At 33.0% G+C, this 20,177-nt stretch overlaps 4 protein-coding genes and 2 long non-coding RNA genes across 13 annotated transcripts; 4 read left to right on the forward strand and 2 right to left on the reverse strand.

Moving 5' to 3' along the window:
• Nucleotides 1-45: 45 nt before the first annotated feature.
• On the forward strand, nt 46-1,557 carry LOC125368589. The gene is made up of 3 exons (XR_007215036.1): nt 46-898; nt 1,025-1,108; nt 1,184-1,557. It is a non-coding gene; the product is annotated as an uncharacterized LOC125368589 (long non-coding RNA).
• A 1,354-nt stretch (nt 1,558-2,911) lies between these two features.
• LOC112533963 lies at nt 2,912-5,136 on the forward strand. 2 transcript variants are annotated; one of them, XM_048371877.1, is made up of 3 exons: nt 2,912-3,251; nt 4,394-4,433; nt 4,681-5,136. In XM_048371877.1, the coding sequence occupies exons 2-3, from the start codon at nt 4,394-4,396 to the stop codon at nt 5,007-5,009; spliced, it is 369 nt and encodes a 122-aa protein (XP_048227834.1). In that variant the 5' UTR covers nt 2,912-3,251; the 3' UTR covers nt 5,010-5,136. The 2 variants fall into 2 exon arrangements, with proteins under 2 accessions (XP_048227834.1, XP_025012246.1); XM_025156478.2 differs by lacking the exon at nt 4,394-4,433 and having other exon boundaries at nt 2,935-3,251.
• LOC125369448 lies at nt 4,643-5,751 on the reverse strand. Of its 2 annotated transcripts, none has more exons than XR_007215108.1 (2): nt 5,610-5,751; nt 4,643-5,530 (listed from the first exon to the last, which is right to left on the reverse strand). It is a non-coding gene; the product is annotated as an uncharacterized LOC125369448 (long non-coding RNA). The 2 variants fall into 2 exon arrangements; XR_007215107.1 differs by having other exon boundaries at nt 4,643-4,860; nt 5,610-5,746.
• On the forward strand, nt 5,706-9,665 carry LOC8272541. Of its 6 annotated transcripts, XM_025156475.2 has the most exons (13): nt 5,706-5,723; nt 6,005-6,081; nt 6,175-6,231; nt 6,309-6,360; nt 6,459-6,532; nt 6,632-6,762; nt 7,198-7,321; nt 7,469-7,605; nt 7,712-7,942; nt 8,032-8,703; nt 8,872-8,964; nt 9,167-9,233; nt 9,466-9,665. In XM_025156475.2, the coding sequence occupies exons 2-13, from the start codon at nt 6,057-6,059 to the stop codon at nt 9,471-9,473; spliced, it is 1,671 nt and encodes a 556-aa protein (XP_025012243.1). In that variant the 5' UTR covers nt 5,706-5,723; nt 6,005-6,056; the 3' UTR covers nt 9,474-9,665. The 6 variants fall into 6 exon arrangements, with proteins under 6 accessions (XP_025012243.1, XP_025012242.1, XP_025012244.1 ...); XM_025156474.2 differs by lacking the exon at nt 5,706-5,723 and having other exon boundaries at nt 5,914-6,081; XM_025156476.2 differs by lacking the exon at nt 5,706-5,723 and having other exon boundaries at nt 5,914-6,081; nt 8,038-8,703.
• Nucleotides 9,666-9,790: 125 nt separating this feature from the next.
• LOC8272540 (enhanced ethylene response protein 5) lies at nt 9,791-13,042 on the reverse strand. The gene is made up of 13 exons (XM_002514057.4): nt 12,684-13,042; nt 12,420-12,556; nt 12,227-12,320; nt 12,064-12,153; nt 11,846-11,911; nt 11,648-11,737; nt 11,487-11,543; nt 11,336-11,397; nt 10,983-11,070; nt 10,631-10,707; nt 10,465-10,539; nt 10,262-10,367; nt 9,791-10,137 (listed from the first exon to the last, which is right to left on the reverse strand). Exons 1-13 carry the CDS (start codon nt 12,846-12,848, stop codon nt 10,006-10,008), a joined length of 1,239 nt encoding a protein of 412 aa, XP_002514103.1. The 5' UTR covers nt 12,849-13,042; the 3' UTR covers nt 9,791-10,005.
• A 3,770-nt stretch (nt 13,043-16,812) lies between these two features.
• Nucleotides 16,813-18,985, forward strand: LOC8272539 (venom phosphodiesterase 2). The gene has a single exon (XM_015716311.3). The coding sequence runs from the start codon at nt 17,150-17,152 to the stop codon at nt 18,617-18,619; it is 1,470 nt and encodes a 489-aa protein (XP_015571797.1). The 5' UTR covers nt 16,813-17,149; the 3' UTR covers nt 18,620-18,985.
• Nucleotides 18,986-20,177: the final 1,192 nt, after the last annotated feature.

The raw sequence follows: 20,177 nt of genomic DNA on the forward strand, positions 1-20,177 counted from the left end.
GTGGAATTGTCAATAAAATCTATGGGAATGATCAATCAGTTCCAAGCTGCTCCTTAGCTTAAAAACATGCTCTTAAGTTTAAATCATTCAGGCCCATGTTCTTGTTGATGAAACAATTCTACAGCCTGCAAACACCATATCTTGCAAATACCATATCCTATGAGAAATAATTATTTCCTTTGCCATTTTGGTTCAAAACTATAAATAACGGCTATATACATGTTATTTTGCTAAAGATTTACGAAAGCATACCTAGAGTCTATGCTGAAACTTTTAACTACTATCGGCCGCAGGTTGAAGAACAAGAAAGCTATTCTCCGGTCTAGGAGTAGAAGAGCATGCCTAAAGTCTTAACAGACCGACTTCTTTAAAACAACTACCCTCATTGATTAGACTTGACTGCAGTCCGGTTCAGACTCGAAACTGGATCAGACCAGGGAAACCCGTAACTGGAATTAGTCTACTTTTCCGGTCCTGGTTCTGGTTGCACCACTAGCCACCAGATCCGGAACTGGACTGGTGGCTCTGGTTCCAGTTTGGAACCTTTTAAGAGAAACAGCTGGCAGCAACTGCTACATTTGTTATATAGTTAAAGTATTATTTTTACTGTACAAGAATATCTTTTTAGCTGAACAAGTCATGTAGACTAATAACTACAAGATAAAACTTTTTGGTGAACAAGACTAATAATGGCTACATATGCCTTGGTTAGCTGTTCTTAGTCTTGCATTAAATATTGGTTGACTGCCTGTCTTGTTTTAGCGTTGATATCAATTTCCATGTTTCCATTCATGCAGTGTTGCAGCAACAAAAACTCCTATTGTATTTATTGGAAGAGGAGATTATTTACATGAGTTTGAAATGTTTGACATTAAACCATTTGTTAGTCGCCTTTTAGGTATTGACCTGCCTTTCTTCACTTTTTGCATTTCTGCTTTGATGTCCATCTGATCTAGAAGGTTGTGATATTTGAAGTCAATTCTTATTTGTATGAGAATTTGCTTAATGATGGTCTTCCAACTAGGCTGGAGTGACTTTCTTGGATATAAGAAGGATCTTCATATGTATCAACAGCCTGAACTTCTCTCACAAGGATATACATTAAGAAGTATGTATAAGCTTTACCAGCACATATCCAAATTATACAGTGGCCAGGTACTTACCTCATTATTCTGTTTCACAGCTAGAATGTGTGCCAATGCTCAGTCATGAGGATAACAGAAAGAAGCGTAACTCACAACGATGAAAAGCTCTGATATGTTGTCGAATGTCTATCTGTAGATAGAAAAAATTATGTTAGATCTCAGGATGGTAATTCACCACATGTGATTTGCTTTTGGATTTTCTTTTTTATTATTATCAATGTGAAAGATTGTCAGTGAACATTGCAATGCGGCTAGAGGCAGTGCAGACATATGAGAAACGATCTTTGAAGCTCTACAATGCATGACCTCTCTCTTCCAGGATCTGTTAAATCGATTTATGTCAAAAGGGTGGGAGGATAAACGGCAAAAAAATTATAAGCGTAAAATAGCCATTATGAATTCAATTACAAACGAAGGCAAGTAAATGCTATTTTCGAATTAAATCTTGTCTTATAGATAGGAAAATTTACAATCTGCTTTATTGAAACCATCAGTTTGTTCATTATGGTTATGATTGGTAACTGCTTCTGTGTTTCAGAGTTGGATGGTTGTGTTCAAAAGCTTTTGAACTGTTCGCGTATAATGGAAATAGCAAAGGAATCTGGCTGTCAAGTTAGAGAAATATTGGAAATTTTGGAAGAGTAGAAGGATTAAGGCTAAATGCGGGAAAGAATTGGATATAACTAATGCTGCTTGTAGCTTAAACTTTGATGCTAGAGAGACCTATTAGGAATCCTGGACTGAACTCTGCAAGGAACCAAATATAATTATGGCTGTCTTGATAAGTTATGAAAGTCTAGTAGCTGGTAATTGATAGATAGTTTACAACTGATGTCAAATTTTGGCCTATAAATAGGAGTACATAGTTTAATCCAAGAATTATTGGCTGTTGTCTTACTATTTCCTTTTTTATGTAAATGCATACATGTAGGAGGTTGGCTTGATTATTTCCTGTATCTATAGATGTTAGGAATTTTCATCTTTTAAGGTCCTTGAACTCTGAAAGTCCATATAAAAATAAAGTCTGGTTCCGGTGGCCAGACACTTGAGTGCTTGATTCATCTTTAAATGTAATGGTTTATTTTTTATTTTATAAAAAGAATTTCTTATTTTCTCTAATTTAATATGCTTATTATTATCTAATATATATATAAAATAAAGAATATAAGAAAAGGAAGTAGTATTCACTTAATCATGCTTTGCTAAAATCAACGACAAGGATTGAAGAAGGGTTAGATTGTGTCTGTGGACTGCTCTCCGATCTCCAATGCACGTGAATGATGGCAATACAGACCTTTTTAATTACAAAAATTATTTTGTGTTTTTGTAAACTTATCAACTTTTTCATAAATTATTGATTTAGGAAAACAATCATGTTTTTATAGTATTATAATTTTCCTGTGAGCAATAAAAAAAATTCTAATTTTACAAAAAAATATAAATAAGTTATCATTTTTTTTAAATATAGCTGCTTTTTTATATTTCTATTTTTTATTAAATTTATTAATTTATTATAATGATTAAATTACGGAAAATAATTATATTATTGGAATATTATAATTCTTTTGCAATTAAATAATATTAAGAAAATTATAAATTATAAAAGTTTCTTACGGTTTGTAAGATGGTTATTATTTTCACCGTTGCAACTTTAATTAGATATGAGTTCTTCCTGACATAACTTTTAAATGGGCGAGATTAAATCTTTATAAATTGATTTTCATCATGGAAATAAGGAAGCGAGAATAGAACCTCTAAGCCAAAGACTTATTGGTAATTAAATTTTGATGTTAATGAATAAAAAATAAAAATACTAGTTTTTAGTGTGAATAAAAAAAAAAAATACTAGTTTTTAGTGCAGTACAATTAAAAAGTTAAAGATTTAATGCAACCATTATCCAAAGAACTTCAAAGGAAAACTTATTTTTTCTTTAGTTCCCAGTTCACAGATCATTTTTATGAATAGAGAGCGAGAAGCATCTTAATTACTACCCAAAATGGAAGGTTCTGAATCTCAAAACCCAAAATTATATCCAAAAGAATCGTTAGTTAAACGTTATAGGTTCCTTTGGCGTACGCTTTTGATCTTTAATCTCGGTCTTGGAGGTCAGTCGCTCTTTTCTTTTCTTTGTATCTTTAGGTTTTGGCTACTGGGTATCTTCTTCCTTTTTTAGTTTACCAGTTAAATGGTGTTCAAAGGAATTTTATTTTTTTTCGTGATTTGGGTTTATGACTCTCTGTGGATAATGTGTTTGATATGTGTTCTCTTTGACGAGTGTTTTAATTGGAGGCAAAGGATAAATGGGTTGTTAAAGGCATAAATTTATTATCTCTTTTAGTTCTTTTAATGATTTTAGGAATTAGGGATGATTATTCTCGAGTATTCTTCTTCTTTTCCTTAAAATTCTTGTTGTTGAGTGTAGATTTTGCTCTGTTTATTTAAACAGTCATTGAAAGAGAAAAGATAGTTTCTTTACACTCTTGAATTTTAGCAAGAGGCTTAGGTTAATAAAAGATTTGTATACTATATGCTGAAAGGGCAATAGCATTATAACAATGGAGATAGTTAAAAACTGGCTTATGGGTATGCTGCACAGTAATGCCTTTTACGGGGTAAGATACATATCAGCGGACTTGATAATGATTTATTATGATCATCCTTAGGACTCAAATGTGGGCAATGAAGATCCAAGCATGATGATTTTGAGAATCCTCAAAATCTTCAGCTGGACTGTTGGCTTTATTGGCATTGGGTTGTCCTGCTGATTTTGAGGCTATTATCTTTGAGCTGCTTATCAACTTTACCGAGAAAAGTGTACAGATATATTTTCTAGGATAAATGTTGAAGCTGATATATGTATCTGCCTACCTATTTTATACTTCAAAATACAGTTTCACGTTGATATGCCTTGATTAGTCTGGATGATAATGCTCTTCTTACGTGTTCCATTTTCTCTCTTCTGAATGGAGCAGCGGGTTAATAACTGAAATGATAAGTTTTTAAACTTAAAAAAAAAAAAAAAAAAACAAATTTCAACTTTTTGAGTACATGGATTCAGTCATACGGGGAGGTTGAGTTGTTGATTTGATAGAGTTGCTGTCATTTGTATTTATTACTGTGTCACAATTTGTGGTTTATGAGGGTTTCTTTAATTCATGCGTGTCTTATATATAAAGGCTCAGGCCTTTTGCCTGTCGCTGACCAACTGTGCTGAAGCTAGTTTTATTATTTCTGTCTACTTTAGCAGATGTGGACTACAATCGGATTTGAAGTTATATGTTATTCAGGTCATAATTGAAGGACTATCATTGTTCTATTTTTATTAGTGGTTCAAATCTGATGTTGAATTTTGTGGTATTTAAGTCTTATGGCTGTTCTGCATAGTTATTATTATCTTGGTTACTCTCCAAAGCTCATATTTAATGATCCAGATTAATGTAAAATGTGTCTTGACCAAATTACTTGACAAAAAATATGCTTAGTCGCCAGCAAACAGTAACAGGAATATTCTGACTGTCTCTCAAATACCTGTAGCTTACATGTTTGCAAAGGCAAGAATGAAAAATTTGAACATGGGAGATAGCAAAACTGTGAAGAAAGACGTGCAAGACATTCCAGCCTCAGGTAAAGATCTGTTGGAGTCTGCAACAATTCCCTCAATTCCTGAGACTCCATCCCCTACTCCAGCTGTTCTGAAGCTAAAAGAGCCCATACCTGAGGATCAGCAGCGTGAGCTTTTCAATTGGATATTGGAAGAGAAAAGAAAAATCAAGCCAAAGGATTCTGATGAGAAGCAACAAATTGATGAAGAGAAAGCCATTCTCAAACAGTTTATTCGGGGGAAGCATATTCCGAGTCTTTAACCGGTGTCTCTTACTTGATTTGCTTCTAACAAAAGTCAGTAACTTGAAGAGATTTGGTACTAATCAATTGTGAAACTGAGATTCTAGAAATTTTATCCAATACGAATGACTTTACATTCTTCTTCAATGTTTTTGCTCTAAATACATAATGAAAAACATCCATGATCGCCCTGTTGCTAGCAAGGCCAGCTCAGTGTGTTGCTTCTGAATGGAATTTGACAGTTGTACTGTGGAGAATGCTAAGCACATCCTATGGAGGTTCATGTTTGATGAGTCATGCCAGTTCTAAATACAACTACATGTCACTAAACTTCTGCCACGAGGTGAATCATCGGTTATATGTACAGCTTTTACAGGTCAAGCAGCTGAAAATGATTGGCCCGTAATCTTGTTTACTATGCATAGCTTGAACGTGGCGACCCAAGGATTCTTTAGAAATCAGATGTATTAAGCAGGGTCACTAAGCAGAGGCGTTTACTCTGAAATGCTCATGTAACTTCCATTTTTGCAATCAAACATACCTTTTTCCGCAGAGGTAAAAAATTTTAAGCTAAATGGAGCGTTAGTGGATGTAAACAATGTGTTGCAAAATTTACTAACCGTCAGCAGTATCTAGTTGGTTTTATATATGGTTTGTTGGTACACCATGTTTGGCTCTTGCCTCCCCGCTTCCTGTTTGTAACTTTTTCCTGCAAAATTTTCAAATTAAAGAAGGTAAGCAAAGGGCAGTGCTCAATAATTTCAGGTTTGTGCAATTAATAAGACAAAAAAATTATAGATCTTTCTCAAAGAGCGGTGGTTTGTAAATACTTATGAATGGTTGGGGGACCCCGCCATTTTAACTTCCTTTAAGTTCAACCACAACCGCACTTTTCCATCCAATCCCATTTCTCCACATCCTGAAATGTATCCACATAGCAAATCTTGCTCAAATTGAAGCAATTTTCTAGAATTTTATGTAAAGATTGTTTTTTTTTTCTTTTTTTAATTGCCAGTTGATCTGATTCATATATTTTTGGCCTACTTTGAGCATAAAGTTTATCTCCAATGCCAGGAATCATCCAAGTTTCAGGTACCAATAACTAAATCCTGTTTAGTCTTAACCGTAACTCAAAACTTGATAGTTACTTTGATGCTAATTTTGCTTCAATTTGTTTCATTCCAGTTCTGGAATTCATGGCGCTTCCATCATCACCACCCCTTTCACAAATGTCCATAAAGGGTATGTGCAAATCACCACCAACTCTTTTTTGTTACCTTTGGGAATTTGTATACTGAGCTTTGTGTTTCGCAATGCAGTTTCCATGGGAAAAAGATATTACCAAACTAGAGATAAGGGGGAATTCTCTTTGTAATGATTCTGAAAATTACTTTTTATTTCGATCGTCTACTTTATACTCGTTTCTCTGTTTAACAACTACATATCCAAGTTGTCTGAATTTATTGCAGTCCATTAACTACTCTCCGCGACAAATTGATTGTTACACTTCAGGATGCACAAGGAAAAGAAGTATCATATACAGGTGCTTTTCTTTAAATGATTGTTTGCAAGTACTTTAAAATATTATGTCCAGTTGACTATAGCCGTGAAGGTAATCAAAGGGTGCTTGTTTAAATGGCAGTTATTGAGACTAGGTTAGTGATAGAGAAAGGCATTTGGGATGACATATTCCAATTAGAAGGAGGTGGGCATGTGCATCTGAAGTTGCAGTTTGTGCTCAGTGAAGAAGATCGCCAGCGTATTCGCATCATGGTACTCTTTCTGTCCCTTGTTTTGTTAATTTTAATTCTACTCTGCCCTTTTGATATATGGATTTTCTAAAACTTTTGTTACGGAATTGTGGTAAATTGAATCATGGAACAGAAGATCTAACAGGAATTCAAGCGTTTTGAATGCCAAAATGCTAGAACTAACCTCGCCAATGTTTTTCTAGTAACCTTATAAAGCAGTTACCAGGAATGTAAATTTGTAATGCATTGTTTTCGGTGCATTTTCACCATCCCAAATTTATCCTAGTAATTTTTTTCTGAAAGATGTACATTACTTGACTGAAGTAGATAGCCTGTCTGTTTGTTCAGGAGTTCATTTTTGGGGTCATAAGATCTAGGATTTAGTTTCTTCTTCTTCTTCTTCTTCTTCTTATTCTTCTAATATAGTTTTTTAGTTACGTCAAATGTTTATTTGCAGAGAGAATCAGCATTAAGAAAAAAGCATGATGAACTTCTCAAAAGTGAACTCAGAAGTTCACCACGTGCTTCTAGTGTTCGTAGTGATGATGCATCCATTTTGCAGCCCAACCATGAAGTCTCAGGTTTGATCTTGCTTAACAATAAAAGTTAATATGAAAGTATTAATCAGAAAGCTGAAAATGAAGAAAAAAGATGTCGTCTTTCAATTTCCTGATCTGAAATGCTTTTATTTTATTTTATTTTATTATGGATTCTTGCATGTTCGCAAGATTCTCATAAAAGCCTTCTTCGAAGTGAAGTGATTCAAGCTGGTCTGGGATCAACTACTACGTCCATTCTTTTCAAGAAAAAGTCTGATCCTGAGGATAAAGAGGGAACTCATTCTGTTCAGAAGCAAACAAAACCAGTTAAGGATTATTATGCATTGTGTATGAACTATTTGCTCTTTCATGGAAACACCTAGACACTGCAAGTACCTTTGAGATTTTCTAATGACATTCCACCTGCTTTAGAATGATACAGATAGATACGAAGACACTTTGTCTATTACACCTGTGTCACATAGATTTGATATCCGTTTGGAGGGAGTAAGCCATGCGAGGTCAGTTGAGAAGGATCCCATTCAAACTCCTGCAATACTTAACGAAGATGGAGCTAATGACATAGAGAAGCAGAGTACAATAAAGAAAACTCCTAGCAAGATCAGGAATATGATAAGCGCCTTTGAAAGTAATGTAAATCAGGTATGATTACTCTACTGTTTTAACTATAATTCTCAATAAGTAGGACAATTTTTTGATTTTTGGAATTATGATCTCTAGAAATTGTGTAGAAGCAGGATATGAAACCTAAAATAAGGCCAACATCAATAAAATCTGAGTCAGACAAGACTAGAGCTGAAGGTTCTTCAAGTAGACACTTAAATGAAGTCAAGGTAGAGAATGCTGAACTAGCACAGCTTTCAGACAGTGTCAGGAATGCTATTCATACAAGGGACTTGGAACTAACCCCATCACTTATCAGAGAAAGAGAAGAGCAAATTGGTATTCGAACTAAAGGAACAACACAAAATTTGAAGGATAAAACCAAAGTTAAGCAGAAAGTTAACATACAGGAAGAGAAAACATCTTATGAAGGTTTTGCAAGAGTGTCAACAAGTGGAAGAGCTTCTGTTTCAGGAAGAATGCTTAATGAGAAAGGTAGACACCCATTGAGAAACTTGATCGGCAGGAGAAGACTTTCAGGTGACAAAATAGTCGAACAAAAAAGTGTAAAAGGAATTCAGCCAAAAGATATGCAGCATCTAAATAATCAAGATCGAGCTTCATCGAATGATCCTTGTCCCTCTGAATGCAATGGTGCCTGGATATTTCCTGATGGGGGAAAGAGAATGTGTATTACAACCAATGCAAAACAAATGATGAACCTAATGGGAGGTTTTTTTGCAGAAGCAAAAAATCAACTAGGAAACTTGACTTCTCCGGTTGCAGAAAATGCGAAACAGGTAATTTCTTTTTCAATAGGTAATCACATTGTAACTGGGATACAGAGGGATCATCATCATCCGAGTAAACAAACATAGGAGACTTTTTTGCTTGTCTGATTTTATCATCTGTAGTTTTTGTATGTCCAATTCTTCTCATAGTAGTAGCTTGATGGCACTGATATTCAGGTAGAAGAAGATGGTGAGGCTTCTCAAAGATACAAAGAACCAAAAGTTGATGATTCAACAGATGCTGAAACTCCTAGAGGGCCAGTCGGACAGGTTGTAACTTTTTCCTTTTCAGTGCCAAAGTACGACTTCCATAAATGCATGAAGTTCGAAAGAAGCATTTATTGGGAGTAGAATTTTGAAAGAAATTTTCTGTACCAATTTACTCTTAAACTCAAGACTCCTTTATGCATTCTTCTCTGCAATAAGCATCAGAACACAACTGAGAATTGTTGCTTTCTCTGTTTTTGTCCAGGTGATGAGAGTTGTGATCATGGTTGGGTTTGCAACACTAGTTCTCTTCGCTAGACAAAGAAAATCAGGTAAGTTTGCCTCATTTGTTATAATTATATGTCTTGTATAATTTAAAATCTCAAAGACATTTTGCCAAACATACAGAAATTGATCATAGGACTAGGAAAAAAGATAATTAACAAGAGTAGAAGCAATATGTGACAGAGCCATGGTAATTCAACTCGAGGACTAGTGCACTAATACATAAAGAAAGTGTTTATGCGACGGAAGCATAAAGTTTGTGTATTTGTGATATTTCAGATAAATAAGGCGATGGAGCTTTCAGTTAACACCATCGTGAAAGCAGAGGGACTACTTGTACCAACCAATTATGTCGTCAAAACATTCACAACCTTCTTCTCAGAAAATGAAAAATGTGAACTTACAACCTTTTTCACTCTGTACAGATACGTAAATAAGTTGGCTTCTCAATGCGAAGATTGAATTTTTATTTTTTCTGATTCCAATTCACAAGATATTGGAACAGGTTTTATCTAATATATCTTGCTCTTAACAAACAACAGAATAACGTGAGGTACCCAAAAACATATACAAAGTGATTAGTTAGCTCAACCAGGGGAAAAAGTTTCCAAAAAATAGCTGTTACTAAAAGAGTGCGCTACAACGAATCGGATGGTACAACACACGGCCAAACTGGCAAAATTGCATCTGATCAAATTTTTACATTTAGCAGAGCTGAATCCATGGTACTACGCAAGTGGATTTCAATCATGCAAATGGCGCACTGGTTGCTGTTTAGACCTGCTAATGAAAATTAGACAAATAGTGTTTCCACCATCTCTATGAATTAACAGGTTTTCCATTTAACTTGGGAAAAGGATCCTGCTTGCTCAATACTACCACTTTGCTTTTGTGTGCAAAATATCCTTTCACTAGGTTCTTGAATATCAACATGGCCACAATACATTCCACCTGCCAATAACAGAGTTTCAATTAGGCAACCAAGTACATTAAAATCCAGAGAGAATGCAGTAAAACCCCTGGATCAATGGTGGAGAATTTATTAAAAAAGAAAATAAAATTTAAAAAAAATAACCTCATCCAAATCCATATCCATCTCAAGCCACTTTAAAGCTTTAATAATTACTTCCAACTTCATCTGGTGAGCTTTACTTGGGTCTTTGTTCTTCTGAATGATGTAACTGCAATGTTGTCCTTTCAGAACCAAGAAAACACATTCTAACTGATAATTGAAAGTATTTGCAAGTACACCTCTTTATCCTGATGGATGGAACTTACATTTTCTTTAGCAATCTTTGATAAACTTGGAGCTCTAACTTCTCAAGAACAAGATATACTCCAGATCTTAGAAACCTAAAAGTGAAAAGGAAAGGCTTGGCAGACTTAGCATTCACACCACAAATCTTAATGCTTAAGTTCACCATACAAGTAAAACCAAACATACTGGTTTTCATGTTCCTGGAGGGCATGTCGAAGAAGTCGGAGATCACCCCTCTTTAAAGCTTTAACCACATTTTCATACTGTCAAGTCAAACTATCGGTAATTAGATGTGTGATGCAACTAAAAAAGTTTTAGACATAAAAATACTTATAATAACCCAAAAATTCAATTTCTTAAGGCAAAGTATTACAAGCACTTTGGCTATTTGTGTCTTTTCTCTAAAATCACCGGTTAATATGGTTATCAGGCATACAACATGAAGATCAGGTGACCCACACACAATCTCTCATGGATATTTGAAGGATTTCTGCTACTAAATTATAAAACCGGGAGAAAATAAACAATTCAAGAGCACCTCAGTTAGGTTGTACTTCTGCAGGAGCCCATCACTGGGCAAGATACCTATTGAGAGCTTCACAGGTATCAAATATTTTAATATCATCCTGATTGGCCAAACATAAAGAGAATGTGAGGCATATAACAACATTGTTAATTTAACGTAAATAAACTAAGGATGATGCTGATTGAGTAGGCACACAAACTTAAAAACTGAAAATAACAGAACAGAAAACTTAGCAATTTGCCTTCTCATTTTGGGAGAAATAACTAAAAATAGCAATAGGGATATGTTGCAAGCAAGCCATATCTAAATTCTTCTATCATGTATCATGCATACATAATAATGCAGCAAGCACATCTGAATCAAACCTTATATTTACTTCATTCTGAGGATCGCAGTGGATTAAGGCATATGATAACTTATGATCAGCCTGCCAGGTCAGCAAATTACATGAATAAAGAGGATTAGGAAACAATAACAAGTTTGTATCTTTACCTAAGTGGAAATTTGAGGACTTACAGCAGGAAAATTTTCATTGAAAACTTCCAAACGGCCGGTATAATACATGTAGGTCACCTGCAACACATAGGAAAACAATCAAATCCAACAGTAACAGTCAGAGTATTAAGTTCAACTTAAAGAAAATGGAATAGTTTGTCATCACTAAGCTGTAACTTTACCTTATCTCTTTTAGGAAACTCTTCAAAATCAAAAATCCGAGCAGTTTCAATACTCCTTATCACACTTCGGCAAAGATGAACTGTGCCAAGCTGCAAAGTAAACAATAAGCTTTAGATTTCTTCATTTAACTTAAGCTACTCAAGCTTTCTTGATATATTTTTTAAAGAGAGAAAAAGAGAAACACATATCATCAACACCTTGAAGTAGATTTTGAACAATTGGCAAGTTACATATAGTGCTCCCACACGTTTTGAACCCTTTCCCTATACATTAACACTGCCATATTAGATAGTTACCAAAACAAGATATACACTTTTGCCACAACTAATTAAAAGGTACATTTGTTTTTAACAATAACGGAACTTTGAATAGGAAAAACTCCAAAAATAACAATATCAGACTAGATAAAACATACAGCAAGAACACCAAACACTTTCATGAGGAATGAACCCGCTGCTTTTAATTTTTCTGGTGATTTTCCATTCGAAGCCAAGTCTTGATCAGCCTACAGATATTATACTGTTACTAAAATCCACATACACAGGGATTTAATTTTTCTGTTTTAAAATAGAAATAACCTTTTCAGCAAGAACCCTAATTTCGTAGGCAACAACATACAATGCGTCCAAAGCCCAAGCAGATTCCCAATTTCTGAACTCTTGAATAAAGGCACTGCAAGGAAGAAAAAAAAAAAAAACAGGTGTAAACAATCAATCAAACAAATTAATACAGGCTCAGCGCATTAAAATTTAAGAAGTTAAAAAGAATTACTTAGCAGCTTTTTCAAAAGCAGGGTACGCATCAACCAAATTGCCAAGTCGGTAACTTTGAAGAGACCGAAAAAGCGGAGATGTTATTTCCCCAAATTGAGAGTACTTCTCTGATTGTTTAATCAGTCTATTAGCGTCCTGTAGCAATAAAAGAATTAATAAATAAAAAGAAACCCAATTTATTTTTTAGAATGAAGTATGAGTGTTTGATGCTATGCGTTTGAGAGAGAGTGCAAAAGAGGAAGAGTCTGTGTGCGATTGGGACCTGGAAAATGTTGAGGGCATCAGCGAGAGATAGAATAGAAGAAGAATTGGAGGAGAGAGAAAGGAGTTGTTTCAGAGAAGCCCCGTCTTGGGAATAAACGGCGTCGGAGAATCTGTTAAGGTAGTCTGTTATTCTCCGGTGTGCTTCTCCCATGCTTAGATACATCTTTGTGTTTATCTCTTTTTTCCTCTGAAACGAATTGAAATAGGAAAAGAAAAAATTACTCTTACATTAAATGTGGAGTTCACAAGCTGAAGTTGTCCGTGTATGATTTTTTCGATTTTTGAGAGAACATGATGAACTTCAAATTACTAGCAGAGTGGGTAGAGACGACACAGACTAAACCAATCAAGAAATCAGAACCGACCCGGTTTGACTCAAAAGTCAGCGAGCCAGGATCAAACCGATTGCTAGTTAACCAGGGTGAAATAAAATAAGCCCATGATACATTAAAAAATTTCTTTTTCAAAAATACTAAAAATTAAAAATTTTATTTTAAAAGTACATAGATAATATATTTATCTCATTTATAACTCTTTCAACACTTCAATTTCCATCTTCCCAAAAAGCTTTCCATCTTTCTTTTTCGCGTTAGCCAGACACTGTACTCTTCTTTTTTTATCTATTAATATTATTTCTTATAATAATTTTAAAATGAAAATCAATCATTAAATAGAAAATAATCAGATCTGAAATTTTTATTTTTTTTCATTAAAAGATAGATCGAGTAATAACAATCTCAATCTTTTTTAGATAAATCTTTAATTGTTTTAGTCGAAACTAAGTTATAATTTGATAAATCAATATCATCTTAGAATGTTGGTAGGAGTTTAAAGGGTTTTGAGTTGAATTTTGAATATTATAATTAAAAATTGCAAGTAAATATAAAACTCAAAAAAATGGTATATATTTTCTATAAAAATGCAAAAAATGATATACTTTTATATAGAAATGGTATATGTTATAAAATTTAGAATTTTCTAAAATATTTTATGAATTATTAATATTAAATTATAAATTAAATTTTTATTATTGTTGAATTTATTAAAGATATAATTTATTTTATGTATAAGTCAATTTTGTTTAAAAAGAAATATGAAAAATATCATAAAAATAACTTTCTTTTATAAATGTGTAGTAAAAAGTATATGTTAGGTATATTCTAGGTATATGTTAATTAAAATCTCAATTTATTTAGTTAACATATTTTAATTTCAATAATATTTTTTTTCAATAGTAATAGATATAATACCAATTTTAATTGATTGATTTAGTAAGATTTATATATAATCTCACTATTATTAGAAATTAAAAAAATATCATTATGATAATTATGTTGTTATTATATAATGAAATTATTAAAAATTTTGTATATATTGATATAATATAATAAAAAAGGTAGAAATAAATGAGACCCATTCGACAAAATATGAAATACATTAAATATATATTTGATATTTGAAATATTTTAATATATATATTAAAGATAGAAAATTAAAAAGATAAAACTCCCAAAAAATAGTATATATTGCCCTGATTTTAGTATCTATTGCATATATTTATAGTATATTTTAAATATTTACCCTTTTAGAGAAAGTATAAAGTTGCAGCAAATGGTATACGCTCAATAAATAAATATAGGTATACATTAAATATATTTGCTATATGCAATTATATAGATTGCAGATTTGTAAAAATAAAAATATAAACTCTTAAAAAATAGTATACAATATACTTATCTTTTATATCTTAAGTATGAAATGTGTATATTAACTATATGTTAAGTATACTTTATATATTTCTAAAGAAAATATATGTTAAGTAACTTTTAATCAAAATTTTAATTTATTTAACATATTTTTATTTCAATTTATTTTTCAAGCAATAGTAGATATAATATCAATGTTCATTCAATGTGACGGAATACCTTTATTTTATGTTAATATATGTTTCTTATATATAGTATACTTACTGTGTTTATATATTCACAAAAATATAAGTATATGTTACAGTAAATAGTATATATTTCATAGATTATGATATGTGTTTCATATATATATTTGGTATACATATAATATATAAATAGTATCTGAAATTATTATTTAATTTCTGTTTTATACTTTTGGTATCTACGCAATTATAAACTGGACTACTATTTAAAAATTTAGCCAATCTTTTAGAACAAGTATGTTATATAATATTATCAATATATAACACTTAATCCAATTTATTGGCCAATTCAAGTTGTCATTTTATTACTTGTCCATACATGAGTAGCACTATTACAAGAAAAAAAAACGAATTAAACTAAATAACTAGCCAACAAGTCTTGAATTAATGTCTCATATCATTTCATTTCTTTGCTATTTGTATAATAATCCACTTACTTCTTTTTTTATCATTCTATAAATTCATTCTCCTTCCTCTCATTTTTTACTATGTATTTCTAAATATATAAATAAATAAAAATAATAATGCATGCATAATATACATAAAAGTTTCTAGTATATTAAAATAGTATTTATATACATATTTTAGTATCTCTTCATATATATATAGTATATATATACTATTTCGAGTACAATATTAAATCCATCAGTATCACAACCATTAAAACTATTATTAAGAGCAAAACAAAATTTATTCAGAAAATTCATCAAACACCTTAGGTGTATGTTCAAAATATCAGTTGTAATCATCTAATTTTGTTTGCTACAAATCAACAAATCAGATTCTCATAAATTTCTTCTAGGTTAATATATGCAACAAAGACTTATTCAAATAAAATTAGTTTGTCAAACACCCATAATATATACTCGCCATTTTATTGGAAAATAATAAAGAAAGACTATAACCAACTATAAGAAAGTAAAAAAAGAAGAACCTGTTACTCTTCCAACGTACTTATATATATCATTATTTCTATTATTTCGTCTTTCTTTTTTTTAATCTCTCTAATTATAAAATGTCAACCCCACTACTCATTTGACATTTATTTTGAAATCACAACAGCATCAAAACCCTTATAACATTATTTGCATGGTCTCTAAGCTTGTGCATACATTGGCCACAATAAATACATGTGAGTTTTGATAATGAAATCTGAATTTTCTTAGTTTAAACTTAACATTTTTATCGTCTTCACCTGGATAAGATTTAATCATTAATTTGTAGTCATTCTATCCGAGAGAATTTTAAGATAAAATTGGAAAAAAGAAGAAATGGCCTACGTAGCCTATTACCAATGAGAAAGAAAGAAAAAAAGCAACTAAAAAGAATAGTGTTGATTAGAATAAAAGAAAAAAGATGATAATGAGAAAAAAAAGTAAAAAAAAAAAAGAAAAAAGAAAATACAGTTAGATTATATACAAACCCTAAAAAAAGAGAAAGAATTTACAGTATTTTTTAAAAAAGAAGCCAATATATATTCAAAAAAAAACACTCACAATATAAATGATATTATTTCAAAAAATACTATATTTTATGTAATTTCCTCTTATTTGGAGAATTTGTTTCAGTGAATGATTTTTTTTTTTTTTTGGTTTTTTTACTAGTTATCACCATTTCATATAATTCATTAATTTTCAAATGAAATAAAAAAAATAATAATAATTTTATTTTATATATTAATACAGGCAGTCGTCTATATTTTATATATCAAATTGAAAGAAAATTATTTGTTGAGAAAAGAAAAATGCTGCAATTGAAGGTTCAACTCCAAAGGTTTTACAAATCTGGAAAAGACACTTACAAAACATGATTGATTTGGTCTTACGATTTTTATGAATGAAGGGAAAGATCTGTTAAGAGAGAAAAGAAGTGGAAAAGTATAAATAAAGAACAGAATAAAGAGGGTAAAAACAAAAAACAAGAACCCACGTTTTCAATTCAGACCAAATTCACAAGAAGTCACAACCACTCGTGTTTTATCTCTCGGCTCTGAACTCTTTAAGGCTGCAACTGCAGCTGCAAGACGTCTCGTGAGGCTTCCCAGGACATGGGACCCAGTCAACATTGTACTTTTACAAATCCTGATCGTTCATCTACCCATCACACGTACACTCCGAATATCCACCGTTTGATTGCCTTTTCCTTTCAATTCTTTTTTTTTAATAATTTGTAAATTCTTGTTCTTTTGTAAAAAAAAAAAAAATTATCTTCATCTGCACTCCAAAATAGTCCACCATGCCCAACCATTGATTAAACAAACCAAAACAAGTCCTTTTTGACAGCAACATGCCAACATCTCTCTTAGCAACTCCCTAAATCCTTACATTGCACTCCAGTTCAGCTTCAAATTTCCTATCTTTACAAGTTAAACTTTCCTGATCTTCAACTTCAGATCGAAACATATTTAGAACAGCCAGAAAGATAACAGAAAGAAGAAGAAAGACTGATCTTTTTTTGAGGTAAAGTTTGAATCTTTTTCGACCCGCTTGTTCTTTTTTTCCTTTTTAGGTAAAATCATGGGTTCTGATTCTGCTTTGAATTCAACAAAACCAACTCAAATCCCAACTCAAGAAGAAGACCCACCAAATCAATCCACAGCTCTTCTCTCTTTCAACACGGATTCTTCTTCTTCTGATCCTTCAAACCCAATTCAAAAACACACCACAACTATCATCTTCATCTCTCTTCTCCTTGTCACTTGCATTGCTCTCTCTGCTGCTTCTGCTTTTGCTTTTCTTTTCTTTTCCTCTTCCGATAAAACGACACCATCTTCTCTTGAAACGACATCTCGTCCGTTGACTAAACTCAATCATCCTGTAGTTCTTTTGATTTCATCCGACGGGTTCAGGTTTGGTTACCAATTCAAGACTCCAACACCAAACATTCACCGTTTAATTAATAATGGTACTGAGGCTGAGACTGGTTTAGTTCCTGTATTTCCTACGCTTACGTTTCCTAATCATTACTCTATTGTTACTGGGCTTTACCCTGCTTATCATGGCATCATAAATAACCATTTTGTTGATCCAAACACCGGGGAGCACTTTACTATGGGTAGCCATGAACCCAAGTGGTGGTTAGGTGAGCCACTTTGGGAGACTGTGGCTAATCATGGGTTAAAGGCTGCTACTTACTTTTGGCCTGGGTCTGAAGTGCATAAAGGTTCTTGGGATTGTCCTGAAGATTTTTGTATGTTCTACAATGGTTCTGTTCCTTTCGAGGAAAGAGTTGATAAGATTTTGAGCTATTTTGATTTGCCTAGTAATGAAATTCCTGTGTTTATGACTTTGTATTTTGAGGATCCTGATCATCAGGGTCATCAGGTGGGACCTGATGATCCTGAGATAACTGAAGCTGTTGGTAGAATTGATAGGATGATTGGGAGGTTGATTGATGGGTTAGAGAAGAGAGGGGTTTTTGAGGATGTTAATATTATTATGGTGGGTGATCATGGAATGGTTGGTACATGTGATCAGAAGTTGATATTTTTGGATAACTTGGCTTCTTGGATTAAAATTCCAGCAGATTGGGTTCAGTCCTATACTCCGCTGCTTGCAATTCGTCCTCCTTCAGGTGTGGCACCATCAGACGTTGTTGCAAAGATGAATGAAGGATTACAGTCGGGTAAAGTTCAAAATGGGAAGCATTTGAAGGTGTATCTTAAGGAAGACCTGCCTAGTAGGCTTCATTATGTGGCAAGTGATAGAATTACACCAATAATAGGGCTTGTCGCAGAGGGTTTTAAGGTGGAACAGAAGCCAAAATATCATCAAGAGTGTGGAGGAGCACATGGTTATGATAATGCAGTTTTCTCCATGAGGACTATCTTCATTGGTCATGGTCCTCAGTTTGCAAGGGGGCACAAGGTGCCATCTTTTGAGAATGTTCAGATATACAACTTGGTTACTTCAATTCTCAAGATTCAGGGTGCTCCAAATAATGGATCTTTATCATTCGCAGAAACTGTTCTTTTGGCCAATCCTTAGTAAATGTCCTCGAACCATTTCCTGCGTTATCTAAGCTGCCTAAAAATGAGGTGCAATTGGGTTGCACAAATTTTCTTTTGAAGCCACATGAACATACGTTTCCCAGCAAAGTTGGTTGAGGATAATATGTTATGGCTGTGCCCAAGGTAATTAAACTAGTACTGAGCCTTGTTATTGTAACTCATGCCCAATTATATTATACTTAGTTTGAACTTTTCATCTGGTATGAGCTGCAGATGTATTAGTGAATGCAGTATGTAACTATTGAATGTGTACTTTTCTAGCATTCTATTGTATGGCTTTTCTTGAATCAGAACTAGAAGCAATTAATTGACCCCTACCTTTGTTAGGGACTTTTAGCTATAATATTTTTGTAGTAACATACCTATGCATGGGGAAGGATGCGAGCATATGCACCAATCCTTGACCGACTCCTGCATTAGCCAGGGAGCACTTTGTGCAACAGATGAGTCCTTTAGATGTTGGATGCATATCGCGAAAAAGGATATGCCTTACTTTGTGCACCGAGCTCGAGTTCAAGTTACTTATCTTTGAGTGACAAGTTTTGTTTGTTGTTTCAATGAACTCATTCTTAAAGCAATGTGGAGAATCAAATTATGGTTATTAGAGAACTATAAGACAAACTTGATGTTGCAAATACAAGTATTTTGCTTATAATCAAAGATAATCAGGTCGACTTCAAAAATTATACATAGATGTCTCAACTCTATCTTGCTGTAGGTGAACTTGGCAGACTATGTTGATCCTTTTTCTCGGTTAATTTCATGTACAGATTACTACATTCTAGTTTCTGAGACAGAAGAAATGGGTTATGGACTTGGGAAATCTATTATTGTATGCTGCTATCATTTTATCACAAGTTCATGCTAATCATCCATTTAATAAAAAGGAAAGTAGTTTTCTTCGAGCTTGAAGGAAGCCACTCTCAGCCTGCAAACGGAAAACACGTCGGACATGCGGCATTCCCTTTCCTGGCCTAAATTATTCTTCTGTGCAACTTTCAATGGAAAAGTAAAGTTTCACTTCTTTTTCTTCTGATGATGCTGGAAATGTCGCATTCCTTCCAAATAGATATGCAAGAATGTGCGGCGAAATCTGGAAAACACGAAAGAAAAGGTGATATTAGATTTGGCTGATATTTTTTGATTGAATGATGTATTGGCAGTTTCCGTAGCCACAGCTAAGCTAACCAATTCTTTGGTGGGCTACCATCACCATAGACAATCACAAATTTATTCCTGCGGTGTTTATTTGTGAATCTGATTACTTGTTCCCAACCAACGCATTTAATGGCCAAGAAAATGAAACACATGATTCTTCCTTTCCTACTTGTCTTTTGACAGCAAATGAATTTATTTCGTTTGGTTTGGTTTCTCCCATAGAGGGATCATTTAACTGATAATTCTGGACCTCGCAAATTCTCAAAATAAAAACTCCACACTTTATTAGGAAATGAAAACAGGTTTTCCAGCTTTTATCGACAAATATGGTATTAATCAATTTAACCAAATCTTTTAAAGAAATGTAAATACCATCA

This window comes from Ricinus communis, chromosome 3 (genome assembly GCF_019578655.1).
Source record: "Ricinus communis isolate WT05 ecotype wild-type chromosome 3, ASM1957865v1, whole genome shotgun sequence".
Lineage (NCBI taxonomy): Eukaryota > Viridiplantae > Streptophyta > Magnoliopsida > Malpighiales > Euphorbiaceae > Ricinus > Ricinus communis.

What these genes read in the sequence shown, in the direction of transcription:
- LOC8272541 (XM_025156475.2), top strand. Translation starts at nt 6,057, where the DNA reads ATGCCAGGAATCATCCAAGTTTCAG. An exon ending in GATAAGGGGGAATTCTCTTT is followed by an intron (nt 6,361 to 6,458) that starts GTAATGATTCTG and finishes AATTTATTGCAG; the next exon opens with TCCATTAACTACTCTCCGCG. An exon ending in GCCCAACCATGAAGTCTCAG is followed by an intron (nt 7,322 to 7,468) that starts GTTTGATCTTGC and finishes CATGTTCGCAAG; the next exon opens with ATTCTCATAAAAGCCTTCTT.
- LOC112533963 (XM_025156478.2), top strand. Translation starts at nt 3,143, where the DNA reads ATGGAAGGTTCTGAATCTCAAAACCCAAAATTATATCCAAAAGAATCG. An exon ending in CTTTAATCTCGGTCTTGGAG is followed by an intron (nt 3,252 to 4,680) that starts GTCAGTCGCTCT and finishes AAATACCTGTAG; the next exon opens with CTTACATGTTTGCAAAGGCA.
- LOC8272540 (XM_002514057.4), bottom strand. Translation starts at nt 12,848, where the DNA reads ATGTATCTAAGCATGGGAGAAGCACACCGGAGAATAACAGACTACCTT. An exon ending in ATGCCCTCAACATTTTCCAG is followed by an intron (nt 12,557 to 12,683) that starts GTCCCAATCGCA and finishes TTATTGCTACAG; the next exon opens with GACGCTAATAGACTGATTAA. An exon ending in AAGTGTTTGGTGTTCTTGCT is followed by an intron (nt 11,912 to 12,063) that starts GTATGTTTTATC and finishes GTTAATGTATAG; the next exon opens with GGAAAGGGTTCAAAACGTGT.
- LOC8272539 (XM_015716311.3), top strand. Translation starts at nt 17,150, where the DNA reads ATGGGTTCTGATTCTGCTTTGAATTCAACAAAACCAACTCAAATCCCA.